The 19,290-nt window shown below is 28.8% G+C and overlaps 1 protein-coding gene across 1 annotated transcript; it reads left to right on the plus strand.

Annotated features, from left to right (window-relative positions):
* Window positions 1-15,884: 15,884 nt before the first annotated feature.
* LOC107855848 (patellin-3) lies at window positions 15,885-19,012 on the plus strand. Its single transcript, XM_016700856.2, has 4 exons — window positions 15,885-17,344; window positions 17,671-17,795; window positions 17,902-18,043; window positions 18,470-19,012. Exons 1-4 carry the CDS (start codon window positions 16,172-16,174, stop codon window positions 18,719-18,721), a joined length of 1,692 nt encoding a protein of 563 aa, XP_016556342.2. The 5' UTR covers window positions 15,885-16,171; the 3' UTR covers window positions 18,722-19,012.
* The last annotated feature ends 278 nt before the right edge of the window (window positions 19,013-19,290 follow it).

Here is a 19,290-nt window from a genome sequence, read left to right on the forward strand (position 1 = left end):
GTCTTTCAAAATGTGAAAATGTATAACGATAAGGCTGGAGGAGATTTCAGCAGTTTCTAAATCCAATAGAAGCTACCTCGAATCTCTAATATTGATAGCAAAGAAAGAACCACAGGAATCAATATCCAAAGGTCGTCGAATTTGTACCTACACGTAAGGTGCATAAAAAGCAAGAGTGAATACGGAACCACATGTACTGACCAAGCATCGTCGATCGATCCTAATACAAAGTGGTGATGAATGACACCACGTAAATCATCTAAAACAAAAATACAACCTGTACTCAGAAAAACCACCTTAATTAACTGAATAATCAAGTTTAACAGTCATAAGGATATCATAACACAATCCAAGAATTTCTCAATCCAATGAAATAAATAACACATATGCAATAAGTGCAAGTCAACAAATACACCTTAACCAATCTGAAACAAATGAAACAAATGCAATACATATGTTGTGTACACACCTACCGAGCAATGACTTCAAGGTCAGGACCCATGGGAAACTTACGAGGTCCATGTACTGTGCAGGCGTGCACTCCTATCCCAATAAATATACTGTGCAGATGTGAACCCCGATTCTAAAAAATATACTGTACAGGCATGCATTTCGATCCCAATAAATATACTGTGCAGGCATGCACTCCAATCCTAATGAAATGCAATGCATGATGCATGATGGGCAGACGTGCAACTCCTATCCCAAATCAACAATAAAGTTAAGCAAAGCACTTCGTGTCTTAAGTCAAATCCGACATCAATTTCAAAGTCAACTCAGTTTATCAAGTAAGAGTATTCTTATTAGCTAGCTATTTCCATCATTTATCTATCATAGCAAATCCGTCCATCAGACTAGCAATTAGAAAAAATAGTTTAAAACATACAATTAACTTATTTTATCCCCTCAAACAACACCTGGTAACTGCATAAATGCTTGTCACAATCACCTATATGGGACCCCTATTTTCCATTACTCCCATTACACATAACTAACAAAACAAGCACTTTGAAAAAGTGTCTAAGGAAAAGTCTCAAGAGACATCCTTGGGTAGAGGTATTTGTTTTAATTCCTGTTGCTTTATATAGAAGGTGTGGAGCCATTTTATCCATAGACAGTCCTTTTTCATTACTACCCAAGAAAACTGATAATGGAGACACAACATTTACAAGGAGACATGCTAAACAGGTTGAAGTTATTGCAAAAAAGAGATTTAGCATCCAGAAACTGTACTTATTGCAGATACCTCAACACTCTATAGTGTCATGGAAGAAGCTGATCTTACAACCTCACATACAGCCAAGTCAAAAAAATCAATCTGTGGTTAGCTCTACAACACTGATTGGCAACAGTGGAGAGATTACTGAAGATTGACATACAAGTCCCTAAATCATGTGTATTTGGTAATGCAACAGATGAATTATTTGATCATTTATTTTTTGAATGTAACATCACTAAGGGCATTTGGAGAAGATTGCTTAATTGGCTAGAATAAGCTAGAACAATTGGCAGCTGGAATGCAGAGGTACAATAGTTGATGATAGGGCTGAAGAATGAAGCAGGGTACAGAGTAGTAGTAGCAGCAGTATAGAGACCTTATTCTAGAGATAAAATTTGTAGAGATATAGCATTGCATGTACATACGAAAGGAAACTTTGTAATTAAGTGGCACAAGCACTTACAGAAGTTGAATACTTATCCTTGATGTACTTATAGATAGCCAGGACATGTATGTATGTGAGTAGAAGTAGGATATGAGAGGTGATTGGTCAGCAATCACCTGATTTTGTAATGAATATTTTGGTGAAATGAAAATTTTCGTTTACCGAAAAAAGTCTCAAGTTGCCTTAAAAGGATCCGTAAAGTTAACTCGAAGCCGAAAAGATCAGATGGAAGTTTTAGCCTTTTTAATTACCTCTGAACGAGCCCAATCTAATCAAATACAACATCCCTAATTTAATAAATTCTTACTCTAAAAAGATCATAGACCTAAAACTCAATTATTTTCTAAATTTTGGAGTCTAAAACGATGCATGAAAATACTAAATCCTAGTACCATACTTCAATTGTATCGGCACAATTAAACACCCATAATGTAATACCACAGGCCTTATATAAACTTAGTTTCCAGTAACTACTAAAACATTATACTATTACTAACTTAAATCAATTATTACAATTAACACTACGTAAAAGAAAATTCTTTGGCCCAACTTTCAAGAACTTCACAATGCCTCATGCTATTTACTCCTTTACACAAATTTAATAGTATATAAATTGTATTTCACCCCTACTAATACCACTTTAAATTACTACTCCAATCCAAACCCCACCTCGTCATTACAGATATAGCACCGTATAAATAAGAACAAATTCGTCAAAAGAATAAGCCTAATCTGAAGCGTAGATACTCTATTCTGAAGCGGTGAACATGAAATGGGGTAGAAACTATTGTGCCCCTCTTTCTCTAAATTTCCCGATGCTATTGTTATTCTTATAATTGAATATCCTTCTCACTCAAGTTTATTTTATACATAGGATTCAAGAAGAAAATATCAATTTGACCCATTATTGTAAGTATCTAAAAAATTACAAGGTGAGTTAAAACAGGACAAATTTATAAAATAAATTTACACGGTTGTTACAAGAGATGTTTCTAATTATATAATAATTTTCATATATATATATATATATTCTTTATCTCAAAATATCTATCGTGTTTCTCTTTTACATGTCATTTAAAAAAAAAAACATTAATTAGGAGGGGACTTTTACTTCTTTACCATAATTTATGTGTTATGATATAATATATCTTCATTAAATAGTTATAAGGTGGTTATAGTCTTCAAAATAATTATTCTTAAAAAAATAAAAAAATAATTAATTTTATCTTGTACGTTCAAATTACGATAGATAATTTGAGACCGTGAAAATATTATTCTTTAATGAAAAATGATCATCTTTTCCAGCAAGGGTGTGGTTTGTATATAGTTTTTGTGTGATTATTATTTTCTTTTCTAAAATTTACACAAATACATAACTTATATTTTCAATATTACAAAAAATCTCAACTTCCTAAACATATTATAAAAATTTCAACATATACACAAAATGTTATGTATATATTGGTAATGTTATATATCTATTAATAGGAAGAGAGAGTAAAATAATTAAAAAAATGAAAGAAAGCATAATTATTTTCAAAAGGATTGATATTTATGTTATTTATACCTCTCTTTTTGGACATAACACATGGCCAAACAATGAGCGCTGTGGTTGTGGTTTAATGATTTGATTAGCTGGTCCTTGGAACAAAAAGTTCTCAACCACTCAATTCTATGAACTAAATTTATTCTTTAATTTGTTGATTAAAAAAGGTATACTGTTTTTAAACTTTCCCTATTTATTTCCTTTATAACATACTCTCTCCGAGATATTTTATTTGTCATGTTTTTTATATGCGCCTTAAGTAAATATTAATTAAAAGAGTAATTTGATATAACTATTCTTATTACTCTATGATCTCAATTTACTTAATTTATTATCTTTTTCACTACATTAATTAATCTCTTCGTATATTTTATTGAGTAAGGAGGAAGATAAAAATAAATAATTTATTATATATATTTGCTAAATTGATAATTATTTTGAACCAACCAATTTAGAAAAGTACGACAATTGAAATGGACAGGAGGCAGTAGTACATTCCTTAGTTTAACTTTAAAACCAATAATTAAAAAGATGTTCAACTATATGATAGCTTTCTTCTTTTTGAAAAATTATCAAGGGGTTAGAATTTAGATGGAACGTCTCAATGACCTACAAATGATAGAATTTGTCTTTATATCTAAAAAAAATAGTAACTTAAATTGTTTTTGAAAAAAAATAAAAAATAAACGCATACATTGTGATGGAACAATTCAAGTAAAAAAATTTAGTCACTTCAACAATAGAAAAATTAGAATAACTCAATTGATTGGATACTAGAATTAAAAATACATTCCCTATTTCTCCTAGCCCCATTTTCTTTTTCTTTTTAGAAAATTCAAAATTGAATTATTTAGCATGATTCAAATATAACGTTACAAAATTAAAAGGAACAATAATTTGCCAGATAATTTATAGAAAGTTTCTATCGAAAGATGTTATCATAGTGAGTTTGAAAATTTGTTTAATTTGGGGACTATTAGCAGTCCAATAATTCTGTGTTCTTCATTACCCAGACAAGTGGGGCTATTTTACCAAAAATTGCAAGTGGACCTATTCCCAAATGCCAAGAAGTTAATTGTTTTGGTTGAAATAGACAATATTATTTGTATGTCAAGTTAATCCAAAGTACAATGACAAATATTCGATCTAGGCTTAACACATAGGAAATATTCTTGCAATCCCTCGTAGATTTTCACAATATATTTGGTAAGTTATTTAATTATTGATTTCGACGCATTTAATTTAGTTGTGTTGTTTATTATTTTCATTGAAAACTTTCATTTATTAGTACGAAATACATATAATGTACTGAGCAAGAAAGATTTCTTTACTTTCTGATTTATTCATAGATCTGAAACTTAAAATTTATTTTTTTATTGATTCCCATTGAGATAACATTCTTAATTGAAGCCAGTTCAAATCTAATGACACTTTAGGTTAGGCTTCTCAAACTAAGCTGGTCGTTAAAAATTCATTCCGTCCTAAAAAGTAAGAGGTATTTTTACTAAATACTCTTAATTGAATAGTACCTATTTAATATAAATTTTTTGATTATATATAGCCCAAATCATTTAAATAAGAGTAAATTTATAATAAATTCTTAATTATGTAATAAAATTATTTTATTTTAAATTAAATATACAAACTAAAAATATCATATATTATAGCCAGAAGAGTTAACAATTAGATTCGGTGTCATGTTCACATATCCTTAACTACTAAATTAATGTTTTGTAGTCTGTTTTATTTCCTCTTGAAGTCCTACAGAAAGCAAATAGAAGAAACCCTATAAAATTGATAGATATTCAGAATGGTCCTCCCTTGCAATGCAAATAGAAAAACATTGCTTTCATAGTGGATGGAAATTATTGGCACATTTTAGTGTAGATATTTAAAATATCTTTAACTTATATAGCATCATACTTACTAGTTGACGAATTTTATTGGTGCAGAAAGTTGCTTTAATTGTTAAAAAAATATCTCAGCAAATAATTGATTTACGAACTTTACATAAATGTTTATGGTTAAGCTCAGTAATCATTCATACCACAAATTTGAATACTTAACACATATAGAGGGCAATCTTGGTTAAATTCATCACATCCATATTGCTTAATATTGGTACTATTTTAGTATTATCTGCCGTGTCTTTTATTTAATTAACGTGTTATTTGTTGTAGCTACTATTTTTCTTTCCCATTATTTTATTTGAGTAGTAACATATTATAACATGTCAAATTACGCTACTAGTATGACTTTCTTTAACACTATCAAATATATGTATATAACTTAAATTCATTTTGTAAAAATATAAACAAAAGAAATTCACATAAACAAGTGTCTATAGTCAAATAGTTGAGAGTTAATTAAGGACATACGAATATTGAATTTGAGATCAATATCTCTTATTATATGTAGTATAAAATCAAACACTATAGCCCAAAACACACACGCACAGAGATCACTGTCGACATATCCAACAAAAACAATACATCATGTGCACATTCTTAGTGGCATTAAGCCAATTAATTACGCTAAGACAATTTTAATGTTGTCCTCAGGCTTAGTTCCAAAATAATTCAATCAATCAAAAATTAAATTTGATGGTTTATAGATCTTGGTTTGTCCTAGTAAAGACAAAATAGTTTGTACACTTTAATGACATGGCTTTTGCTTTGTTCAGACATATGTTTTTCTTGTTACCTATTTAATTAACAACAACAAAGTAAGACAAAATACTAAGTAATACAATTAAGGGTAAAAAACTTAAATCTCAAAACTTTGCTACATAATTACCCTCTCTCTCAACTTTTATATTATTTACTTAAAATCTCGGATATGATACATAAGTTTGATTCGGAACATAACTATCAAACTAATTACTATAAAAAAGGAAAATAACAATAAAAGAGTAAATAATAGAACAATTAATGTGATTCTGATTGAGCAATTATATCTCTTTAATTCCTCCATCACAAGCCTTTTATCTTTCCCCTTACACTACAAAGCTTCCTCTTTAATCTTTCAATAGCTGTAACAATAATTAAAAATAATAAATAAATAATTAAATTTCAAAAATAATTCAGAAAATTAAAAAAAAAACAGAAGGAAAAACAAAATTTACTATGTATCAGAAGCAATGATATATCTCACACATAAATAAAGTTCAAATAAAGTTGAATGTATCGGATGAAAAAAAATACAAATCAATTTCAACATTTACTATGTATCAGAAGCAATGATATATCTCATACTTATGTATCATACTCATAATGTTTAATGTATCAGGTGTAAAACAAAATAAAACTCACATACAATTTTCAGCATGTATCATATAAATCTAAAAATTTGACAAAATTAGATCTATGTATCATAATAAGTATATTACATGTATCATGCATAAAATTGAACCATAATCACATATATGTTGTATTGTGTATCATAAAGCAATAGCCTTGAATCTATGTATTAGATGCAGTATATTAAATGTATCAGATGCAGTATATTGAATGTATCATATCTATAGAGAAACAAAAATCACATGTAAAAATTTATGATGTATCAGAACACATGCATTGTCACGAAAATCAATTTTTTGTAACTTACTTCTTCCTCTTTACAGATGCAACAATCGATAACTTCTTCATTATAATAAGTATATTACATGTGTTATCATTTCCAACAACTACTTCATTTAACATGATAATGAAATTGTGGAAATTTAAAAAGAAAGTTAATGATTAAAAGATGGAGTTGTTAGATTTAATTTAGTAGATGAGAATATGGTAGAAATTCAAAAAAAATTAATGAAAATTGTAACTTGATATTGAAGTAGAAGATGAAGACGAGGACATGGTGAAAATTCAAAATGGGTGAGTTGAGAAATTTGTGGGATATAATTCCTAATTTTTGGGCTTGATTTGTGGCACAATAAGGGGTTGTGGGTGGATTTTTTTAGATGTAGCAGAAAAGAGATAAGTATTTTTAGTAAAAAAGGAATTTTGTAATTAGTTTGGCTAGATGGGATTTTAAGTAATAATAGAAACTTAAGGTATGGTTATAAGTAATTTATCCTACAATTAATGTTGTTTTTGTTATTTATTTATCTTTTGGATCAAATCATCAACACCAAGTAGTTCTAAACTAAAAGTTCACTAATAGACTTTAATTAAGTTGTAAGTTCTGAACTAATTCTTAATCGATTTGGGGACCATATGATGAAAAACTTCCTATTTTGACATGGTAATATGGTTTGAATAAAAGGTAATTACCAATATTAGTGAGTTGATCATGACATCATATCTTCTATGATATTGCATACGGTCAATTATTATTTCTTAGTAGGTTCAAAATAATTAAATCTTTGATATTTAGAAATTTCTTTTAAGTCAAACCTATTTAACTTTTCCATAATATTAGAACTCTTTTACAAGCATGACAGGATTATAAAGTATTATAAAGCTATTTTTGATACATCTGACTGCATCAAAAGTCTTTTCTTAATTTTAATACAGATCATTTAAAATACTATTTTTTTGTTTCAATTTATAGGATACATTTTTCTTTGTAGTTTATCCCGAAAAAAATGTTAGCTTTTTATAATCGAAAACAACTTAATTTTTAAATTCTTTCTTATTTTTAATAAAATGATTTATATCTATAAAATATCTAACAATGGAGAGAGTAATATAGATGAAACAATCATTAACATGAACCGAACTTATAATTGATGAGTTATTATGAGTAATAACTAATACTTCATTTGTTTAAAAAAAATGATTTCTTTATTTTTTGGCAACGTGTTAATTTCAATTTTTCATATAACATTTTAATGTCATAAAATTTAAAAATATTTTAGTACATTTGATATAACATTAATGTAAGGTTACAAAAGTTATATATTTTTTTATTTTTTTAAATTGCATGTCAAATTAAAATAAGTGAATTTTTTAATTTTTTTTTTTAATGGAGGAAGTAGTTGAGTTTGAAATGGTCAAAATGTGGAGGAAGGGAATCAAAATACTTCGAGGTTGAATCAATCAAATCTATGAAAGCTTACAAAAAATTTACTATTTTAAGACATTTGTTTCCGAGCAAATGTTTATGAGGCATCAACACTAACCGTTACAACGGTATAAAAGCTGTTTTTCAACGGATGTCGACAAAACATGGGTCCCTCTATCACGCCAAATTTCTTCACCAAATCAAATATAAAAATTAATACTACTTAAAACTTAATTTTACAAACAGACTTGAGCTCAGGTTGTTTCGAAAATAATATTTTTATTTTTATTAAATAGTAATAAGATCTTCATATATTTTATGTTTGATAATCTTACATTAGAAGAAAAGCAGTGGCATTCAACGGCGAGAGGGAGAAGAAATGACGGCAATTTCAGATTTTTTCGGATTTGATCGGAGACTATAAAACTCTAGGGAGAATGCAGACGCGGCAGTGAGAAATGGAAGGGGAGAGTGTTTTCTATAATATTCCACTTATTCTATCATTATTTCGACTTGTATCTTATAAAATACAAATGTTACACAATAATACAAGTGTATCTCATATTGTATTTTTGTCTAACTTAAAATCGTGCAAATACAAAATTAATTTATACAGTTTACTAGACTACAGTCATCATCCTAAAAAACTTCATACATACAACTTACATACACACAATGTATAGTTATATACTTTAGAGTAAATAAATAATTATCCCCTAATGTTGATCGAAATTTTCAAAAAGACACCTAAATTTTGAATTCGACCTATTACCTTACGATTCTTACTTAATCCGTTGCAAATACACCATTTTTTGCTGAATCTCAGTCATAACAAAGAGATTGAATACACGCACCAATCAGGTGTTGCCACGTGTTAAATGTATTTAATTTCGTATTTTTTAAAATAAATTTTTCCTTTTTATTTAATTTATCACCCACCCTCCCCCCTCTTCCCCCTCCCCCCTGACGTCCAGCAGCTCCTCTCCACCCCACCCCCATTCACCACCCCCACCCTCCGTCCAACACCCCCACCCTGTCAGCATCTCCCCCTAACCTCCCCCCCACCCCCCACCCCGCTCTGTCAAAATCTCTCTTACCGTCCTTTTTTTTTTTATTCAAATCAATTCAAAAAATTATTTTATGATTGAATTGAGTTTTAAAGATAGTTAAAAGAGTTTTAATGGAGGAGTTTTAATGAAGTTTTAAAGATTTAAAAAAAAATAAAAAATTCAATGGACCTTTAATGGAGGAGCTTTAATGGTGTTGGAGAAGATATTGTGTTGAAGAAGACACTGTGTTGAGCTTTAATGGAGTTTTAATGATATTTTTTTTTTAAAAAAAAAAAGCTTCAATGAAGCTTTAATGGTGTTGAAGGTGTTGAAGAAGAAAGGGTGGGTTGGGGGAGGGGATACCGGATAATTTTAAAAAACAAATAAATAATAATTTTTTCCTTTAAAAAAAATGAATATAAATTATATATTAATTATGTACACGTGACAGCTTTTTATTGGTCAAAAAGTCAATTTTGAGTCATTTCATGCGCCTGTGGCGCGTGTATACACGCAAAGGTCCAAAATGGTGTATTTGAAACGGAATAAAGAAGAATCGTACGGTAATAGATCGAATTCAAAGTTTAGGTGTCTTTTTGAAAATCTCGACCAACATCAGGGGATAATTATATATTTACTCTATACTTCACATATACAACTTTAGTCTTTCTATATATTTGTATGCCACTGTATTTTATTATATGACAAACATATTTTATGGGATACAATATATATATAGAGAGAAGGCTGCTGATATCGCGTGACTCTAAAGCCCCCATTAGCATTTATCTTTTTCTTAGAATTTTAAACCTTTTTCTTAATATTTTGGCAAAAGAAATCTTTAAAAAATATATTTTCTTGACTCATGATTATTGGCATTTATTTCATTTTTTCAACCTACTTTCCTCTCTATTTTTTCAAAAGAAAAACATAATTTTCTCAATTAGTGCCATTTATTTCATTTTTATAACCGAGAAATGATAAGTTGTAACAGTTTTTGATAATTAATTATAATTAATGAATTCAAAAGGGTATATAACTTAGGTTGAAGATTTGTACAAAATGTATAATTAACATTAGGCACTATTTGATGAACAAGTCATTTCGTATGGGATACATAATATGAATATTGATATTGACATCTCACTGCTTCAAGTCATTTTTGCCTTCATGGCTATTGCTCAGAAAATTTTGGTACATCAAGATCATGGAATCATGGATCAGACAGTACTACAATAATTTAATTCACCCTTGAAAATAGTGATCATCAAGCTTAATTCCACGTGATGCATATTTGATTTGAGAGTAATTTATTTTTAAAATTTAAATTAATGTTACAAATTATTTATCTTTTGCTACTTTTTTCTTTAGAAGTAAGTAATCTTATCTATATTATACGTGATCTCTACAGATTACAACATTTCAATTACTTATTTTTTGTATAATGTTTGTGATAATATTTTTGTAAGACATCAGTTCTTCTTAATATTTAATTTGTTGGGATAACGTATATACAATTCAATAGGTTGACAAAAAACTTATGTGAATCGATTTACTTATATGCATACAGACTAAAATCAACTACAATGCAAAAGAGACAATATGACAAACTCTCTATAACCTTCATTTACGTTTATTTTTTTTCTTCTTCTCATTTTCTCTATCTTTCCTTCATTTAGATGCTATGTAAAAATTATTTCTTTTAACTCTTTTAATTATATTAAATATTTCGATGTTAAGAAAATAAAAGGTCATTTCTTTAAATTTCTTCAATGTAAAATTTAATTGTTTTATTCATCTTTAAAAATTCTACTCTTTATTAGTATTAATAATATCCATAACTCATAAAACTTTTATGTTCAAAGTGATAAACCCCATTATCTAAATTTATATTATAAATTAAATCCAATATCTATCAGTGTTTTTCATTTTCATGCTTAACGATGTAAATTTTAAAAAAAATGTGAGAAAGAGAGACGTTTGCACTATCACCATTTAAGGACTTGGAAGATTTCACTTGGACAAAGAAGTGTTGTTATAGAAACAATGAGAAGACGTGAAAATGTGAGAAATGTTCTAAGAGATATGAGACTTGTGACCCAGTTTTTTTTTTTTTTAAATTCTCTTTTTTTTTTTTCTCTTAGTTGAGAATATTGTACTGTTTGAAGTTTTTTTTCTGATTAATTTGTAGAAAATTATAATATCAATTATTCTACGTACGTGTTAATTTTTTATGTTTGATTTCTCTGTTTTTTTTTTGGAAGGGGGGGGGTGAGGTTTTTATTTATTTGTTTTGTATAAAAATTTTAAAATTTTCTTTTCTACCGTTACGTATTTTCACCAAAATACATCATTTTCTTTCAATTCCTTAATTGTAGAGATGAATTTCAAAATAAAATTGATCCTATTAAAGAACTCAAAAATCTCTATCACAACCTTTAGCTTATAAGAATAAGGTTGAAACTAAATTGTATCAAAATTAAATGGAGGCAAATAAAAAGAATGAAAAATACTTGATGGGATTGCAGTATCAAATATTCTTTTCATTAGAAAATACGATATAATCTTTTTCGCATTTTGATCTTTATTCCATTAGCTTCATACGTCTTTGATATAATTTTCTATTTTCTTTGATTGCTTTCTTAAAATTCACCCACAAAATCTAGGAAACAATAGAAACAGTAAATTAAGAGTCAAAAATAAATAGTGCAGTGTAACATTAGATAGTAGATAACTCTTCTTTGAATGAAATTTTTATATATTTTTGCTTCAAAATCTGGATCAAGAAATAACATTTTCATGTTGTTGTTTTTTTCTGGTAGAGAATATATTCTTGTATAAAGGATTCACCATTTTTTTTTTTTTTTTTATAATCATTATTTCGGAATCAATTTGCATATCTTTTTTTTTTAAGTAAGAACTTTAAAAAAAAATGAGAGATTATTTTTTTATTTTCTTAAAGAACATTATCTAAATTAAGCTTTTATTTTATTTATATTGTTCTTTTTTTTTTGTTTTTTGAAATGATTAAAAGATGAGAAATAATTTATAGGTCACTTTGATATTTTTATTTCATTCTACTCTAATTTAAAGTTTATTTGATTTTAAAAATACACATATACACAAGTTGATTTCAAAAATCACCCAAATTACATTATTAGATTAATAAGACAAATTTTTCGATCTTTTGAAATTTTAGTTTGTTATCTTTGATTGCAAAATGAGGTTTTACTTGAATATTTTACTTTATTACTATAAATTCACATTTCTAAATTCAATTTTAATAAAAGTACTTTATTTATTTTTAGTTAATTGATTTTATAGAATTCAATTTATATGTACATACATGAAAATATTAATTCCCTTTAATTTAAACTAAATTTACAACAACAATTATAAGAGTGCTTCATGAATTTACTTACAGTAATTTTTTTTATGTCGCGAGGAGTACAACAAAATTTAGAAGATGATCCGAGGATAGGTTTATGTGACATTCTTCTAGGCAAATGTTTAACTTTTTATTTTATTTTTTCTCTTATTTTGTTTCATAAAAAAATGGCAGAATAATTTTTAAGAATCTATTTCTTGAACTAATTATATTTTTTTCTTATTATTTTGAGTGAATTAAAAAGCATAAATATTATTGATATGAGTTATTTGATTGCAAGTGCTTTTTTTTTATTGTCTGATTATGACTTAGTAAGTATGATATGAGAAAAAAATTTTAATTTTTTAATGATATCTTTTATAATTATACTGAGCGCAATTTATTTCACTAGTTATATAATTACTAGAATCCAACACAAAAGTTCCTTATATACGCTATATTTTGAAATCAAAATCTCGCAACATTTTGTAACTAAGCAAAAATTAACGATTGTGTCACAGGCTGTTATCTAGTGATGATGACAAGGATGCCCATCAACTTACACGTGTCAGTAGAATGATCCTTTACTCTTCATCACAGCCAACATTTATATGTTACAACTAACAATGTGCTGTGCTGGAACGGATTAAGGAATAAAATCTTGGATTTTGATTTGAGCTCATCATTATTTTCACAAATGTTCTCCAAATGATTTTTTTTTTTCGATTCCAATTCTAATATTATATTATCGACGTTAATTTTGTTTTGCTTGTAGTTAAAGTACTTTTTTGTTACCATTGCTTTCAATGTTAACGACATTAATTAATGTCTTCCCACAAAATAAATTTTAATAACATCAGTTGATTTACTTATTTCATAATTTATGAAAAAATATTTTATTTGTTCCTTCTAAAAACTTTTACTTGACTTTTTAGTTGAAAAATAATTAATAGAGAGTATAATGTGGGAATCAAACGCTCACTAATAAATTTATCAATAGCTGTTGTGTTCCAATAAATTTACAAAATAGTCTTGTTTTGCCGATAGCTGCCCCAGTAGTTTACCAATAGCTGTTGTGTTCCATGTCCTAAATTAAAAATATTAATGATGTTTATGCAAACTTCAAATTTGATTATTTTTACTTTATATAATAATTAATAAAGGTGATATGAAAAAATAACAAATTTCTCTTACTTTGTTATATTAAATAAATAAATTAAAATATTTATTTTTAAATTTTAGCCAAGTAAAATAAAACGGATCAAGTTACTTCATTCATGTTTACTTGTTACTACTTTTTTAGGTTGCACATAATTTAAGAAAAATATTAATTAGAGGATAATTTGACTAAATTATTCCTACTTATTACTCATCTTTATTACACTATATTAATATTTCTCCATATTTATTACTAATAATAAAATAGAAACATATAACAAATAAATTTTTGATTTTGTGAAATGACAACTGACACGTATTAAGGAATATTTTATTTTTTTAAATATAAACAACAACTATAATAAGGAATAGAGAATATTCTCTCTTTCTATCTTTACTTGTTTGTAAATAATTGAGATAATTTTATCCTATTAATTTTTTAATATAATAAATTTAATATTTTAAAAAATACATTAGCTAATGAATGGTATTTAATATTAAAGATAAAATAAGTAAAAATAAATAAATTATAGAAATTAATTTTATAAATTAAATAAATATGATTAAATATTTTAAAATAGAAAAATAAATAAGTAAAAATAGAGAGAAAAAATAATAGTAAATAACTCTATTTTTGGTAACTATTTATGTCATTAAAAAGCGATAAATGTAGATTGATTTATGACGTTGGCCCATTTTTTTTTAAAATCTATCAGAACAATTAATTCCACAGAGAACAATGCAATGTTATATGTTCGAGAAATTGTCATGCTGCATAGGACTCCAGTGTTCATTACTTTTGACAGTGTTATGTAGCTGAAATGCATATGCCTCAGCCTTACAATTTCAGAGAAGTATATCTAAAATATAACGTAAATTTTAACAGGCTATATTTAAAATACAGCACGAATTTTAACTTTCTTAATCATCAAAACTATAGCTATATATCATAAATACTAGACATTGAAGGTACATGTCAATATATGTTAATTTTTTAATCTCAATTTATGTAACAAAAATATAATTTAGATAATTAATTATTAAAATAATTTTAATTTTTAATTATTATAATTTATAATACTATTCCTTCTATTTCAATTTAAGTGACACTGATATAATTTCAAAAGTTAACTTATGTGGTAGTAATATAATTTTGATAGTCAATCAAATATTTTATGTTGACATATTATTTTGTGTCTATTTTATGAAATATTATTAATTTTCTATTTCGATCGTAATAATTAACTAGGAGTGATATAATAAAATCATGATTGAAGCAGCGAAGAACTCGTGTCTTAAATAACATATAATAACTAATTAGAAATGATATAATAAACTTACTTTAAAAAATACTTGTGAAAAAAACATAGGCATCATATAAGACATCAAGTTAATTTAAAAAATTAAAAAATTAATTTATTATTTTTTGTCAATTTTATATGTTTTTATTAAATATTATAATTTTTTAATACTTAAATAGCCAATAGTAATTAATTTGGGGTAATATAATCAAATTACGATTGAAGCAATAGAAACAGACAACGCAAGTACGCATGTTGATTATTTTATATTTTTATTTAATATTACAAATTTTTAAATACTTAAATAACTTATAGTAATTAATTAGGAATAATATAATAAAATTACGATTGAAGCAGGTGAAGCAAGCAGTACAAACAGGCATATCGAAGACGTATCTACTTATTGACATTTATTATATACAGTACTTCTCTATTTAAAAAAAAATAATATGTTTTGATATGACAAATAATTGAAGAAAATAAAAAATACTTTTAAATTATACTTACAAACTTAATTTATAAATATGTTAAATATATTAAAATATCTTTTAATCTTGAATTTTCAAACATTTCACATGTGAAAAGTTTGCATTATTTTTTTTAAAACTAATTATTTCTTTTTGAGACAAATGAAAAGAAATAGACCATTCTTTCAAGGAATATAATTTAAATCTTTGCCATTTATGAAATTTTCTCTAATTAAAATTAGGTGGATGGAGTAAATTAATACTTTCTCCGTTAAAATAGGTCATTTTTTGAGAGGGTGTAATACAAAAGAAGATCCATTGGCATAATGATTACATTTGAAACAAAAAAATAAAGTTGGAATTATAGGCTGAATTAGCGGTGTTCGAGGTTGTCCTGGACCCCATCCTTTCGTTGTTGTGGGTAACTAGCTGTCATCTCCAACTCCTCTACAGTCTGTTTCCTACCCCTTCACCCTCTACTCCCACCCCCGCACCCCACGTAGCCACCTCATTTTCTATACATATATACCCTCACCACTTCCTCCATTTTCACCATCACCAACCATTACAAAAACCCATTCTTTAAGCCCTTTTTTGATCGGAAAAATCAAGAAAATGGCTGAAGAAACCAAGAAAATAGCTGAAGAAACCACCCCTGAAGTTGTTGTTTCTGAGACACCTAAACCCGAGCCTGAAAATGTACAGGATACACCTGAGAAAGTTGCTGATGTTCCAGTTATCGGAGAATCTAAGGTGGAGGATGAAAAGGAGAAGGGGGATCTTGTTGGTGAATCCAATTCATTTAAGGAAGAAAGTAACAAGGTTGATGAACTCCCTAATCCTGAACAAAAAGCATTGGCTGAATTCAAAGAGTTAATTCAACAAGCACTTAACAAACACGAATTCACTTCCCCTCCTCCTCCACCTCCAGCAAAGGAGCAGGTTTCTGCCGCCGCCCCCACTGAGGCCCCCGAGGCAGAGCCAGTTACAAAGCCGGCAACAGAGTCAGTACCAGTGGAAGAATCAGGGCCAGTAACAGAGAAAACAGAGGAGAAACTGATTCCATCGGAAAAGGAAGAAAATCCGGCTCCGGCAGAGTCTGCGCCATCTCCTCCATCAGAGGAGAAGGTGGAAGAGAAGGTGGAGGCAGTAGAAGAAATAAAAGAAACCATCGTTGAAGTACCGGCGGTGGTTGCTGTGGAGGAGCCACCGGCAAAGGAGAGAGAGGAACCAAAAACAGAAGAAAATCCACCACCACCACCACCACCAGAAGAGGTATCCATATGGGGAATACCACTACTAGCAGATGAGAGAAGTGATGTAATACTTCTCAAGTTTCTAAGAGCAAGAGATTTCAAGGTGAAAGAAGCATTCACCATGCTAAAAAATGTCATTGCATGGAGAAAAGAATTCAAGATTGATGAACTCTTAGATGAGAAAGAATTAGGACAAGGACTTGAAAAAAAAGTTGTCTACAATCACGGTGTAGACAAAGAAGGTCATCCAGTGTGTTACAACGCATTTGGTGAATTCCAAGACAAGGAATTGTACCACAACACTTTTGCTGACAAGGAGAAACTCACCAAGTTCCTCAGATGGAGAATTCAGTTCATGGAGAAATCTATCAGGAATCTTGATTTTAGCCCTGATGGTATTTGCACTTTTGTTCAGGTTATTGATCTGAAAAATTCTCCCGGATTGTTCTTTTTCAAGAAAGAGCTTCGACAGGCTACCAACCGTGCTCTTGTGTTACTTCAGGATAACTACCCTGAATTTGTTGCCAAGCAGGTACCTTTCTGTCCTCCAAAGTTCAGCTTCTGTTTGTTGAATTACTTGCAGTTATCCTGTCAAAAATTGTACTTTGTAATTAATGAAGCATCACCCCTTTTGACTAGTGAGGCTTGCTCTCGAGTGGTTGAGGTAACTGGGAAAACTATTGATTCTCCTCACGGGGTGGGGTGGAAAAAAAGAGCAACCACCCCTTTAAAATGAAAAGAAAGATAGGAGCTTTTTTTTATACTGATGGTGTATATAAACTTAAACTAATCTTTTTATATTGTTATATGATGTTGGCATTTGGATATTAACTTAAGTTGGGTTGTTATGGTGTGAAGGTGTTTATCAATGTTCCATGGTGGTACCCAGCATACTACAGGATGATAAATGCAACTTTCACTACAAGGACCAAGAGCAAGTTTGTTTTTGCTGGTCCTTCAAGATCTGCTGAGACTCTTTTCAAGTCAGTACTCTAATTTTCCCCTTTTTACCTCTTGTCTGGTGAATTTCAACTTAGCATATTGTTTGGATTGAGCAAATTCTGATTTGTGAATGTTATGAAAATTCAGATACATAGCTCCAGAACAAGTGCCAGCACAATATGGTGGACTTAGCAAAGAGGGTGAACAGGAATTCACCAATGCTGAACCAGCCACAGAGGAAATCATTAAGCCAGCTTCTAAACACACCATTGAATTCCCGGTTACTGAGGTATGCTCAATATTTGTTCCAACAATTAGTTATAGAATTGTATTGCTGCTAGATTTGTTCAAGTCTGTGACCGTCCCATTTAAAACCTTAAATTATTAGACAGAACACACTTTTATTTACTTCAATTATATCCTCAACATATCCCTTAAGTATGTCTATTCATCTTGATAATACGCTGGTGAGAATTAAACGTAGGAACAGTTCTGGTACTTCGACTCTCCAAAAATATCACTGGCCCATGCCGTATCCTTAAGAAGTGCACTAATTTGATGTCAATCTGACATGAACCTAGCGTCTGTTCCGAAGAGTTGGAGCAACATAGTAACAAAGAACGTACTTAATTATATCTTGAGCAAATAGCATTTCATTTGTTGAATGTTTCAAGAGTGTGTTGTGTTGATTATGGGAAATTATTGGATTTTGCAGAAATGCACATTGGTGTGGGAAGCAAGAGTGACAGGTTGGGAAGTGTCATATGGAGCAGAATTTGTACCAAGTGCTGAAGGTGGATACACAATTCTTATAGAGAAATCAAGAAAAGTTGGTGCAAATGAATCAGTGATCAGCACTAGCTACAAAGCAAGTGAACCAGGCAAAGTGGTCATCGCATTTGACAACCAAACTTCTAAAAAGAAGAAACTTGTTTACAGGTCCAAGAACAAGCTCTCAGATTGCTAAGACTTGTTTGGTTCTATGGTTCATATTAACTACTATTATTTTGAGTTATTGGGGATATTTATTTAATATTTTGTTGGGGTTATTTTTGAATTTTTTTGTTGTTGGATTGTTTTTTAAATTAAATGGTCAGAAATGGGGTTGAAACGTGGACAGGACCTTTGTTGTGAGTACAAGTTTTTGATACATTTTCTTGCTGAAAAATTTCGTGTAAATCTAATGCTGCTGTCACTTTCATTTATTTTTTTTGGTGATGTGAAGGTTAACGTTAATAAATGCTTCTTTTGTTTCCGATATTTAGGTTCATTTTGGTAAGTTGCTCTTTTTCTGGCTTTATGTGAAAATGGTCCCAAATTGTGATATTTTTTGTATTATCTCAACGAAGAGGGTTCATCCTTCGTGTTGGCGTGAGGAGGACAAATAGCCTTGAGGTTTTAGTGTTGGCGTTTAACTAATTACCTCCTTCGTTTCAAAATTATTCACATCGTATTCCTCTTTTACATGCACGTTAAGAAAAATATTAATCAGAAGCGTGTCAAAAAGAATGATGATAGATAATTTGGAACACAGAA

Source organism: Capsicum annuum, chromosome 6 (genome assembly GCF_002878395.1).
Source record: "Capsicum annuum cultivar UCD-10X-F1 chromosome 6, UCD10Xv1.1, whole genome shotgun sequence".
NCBI classification, from domain to species: domain Eukaryota; kingdom Viridiplantae; phylum Streptophyta; class Magnoliopsida; order Solanales; family Solanaceae; genus Capsicum; species Capsicum annuum.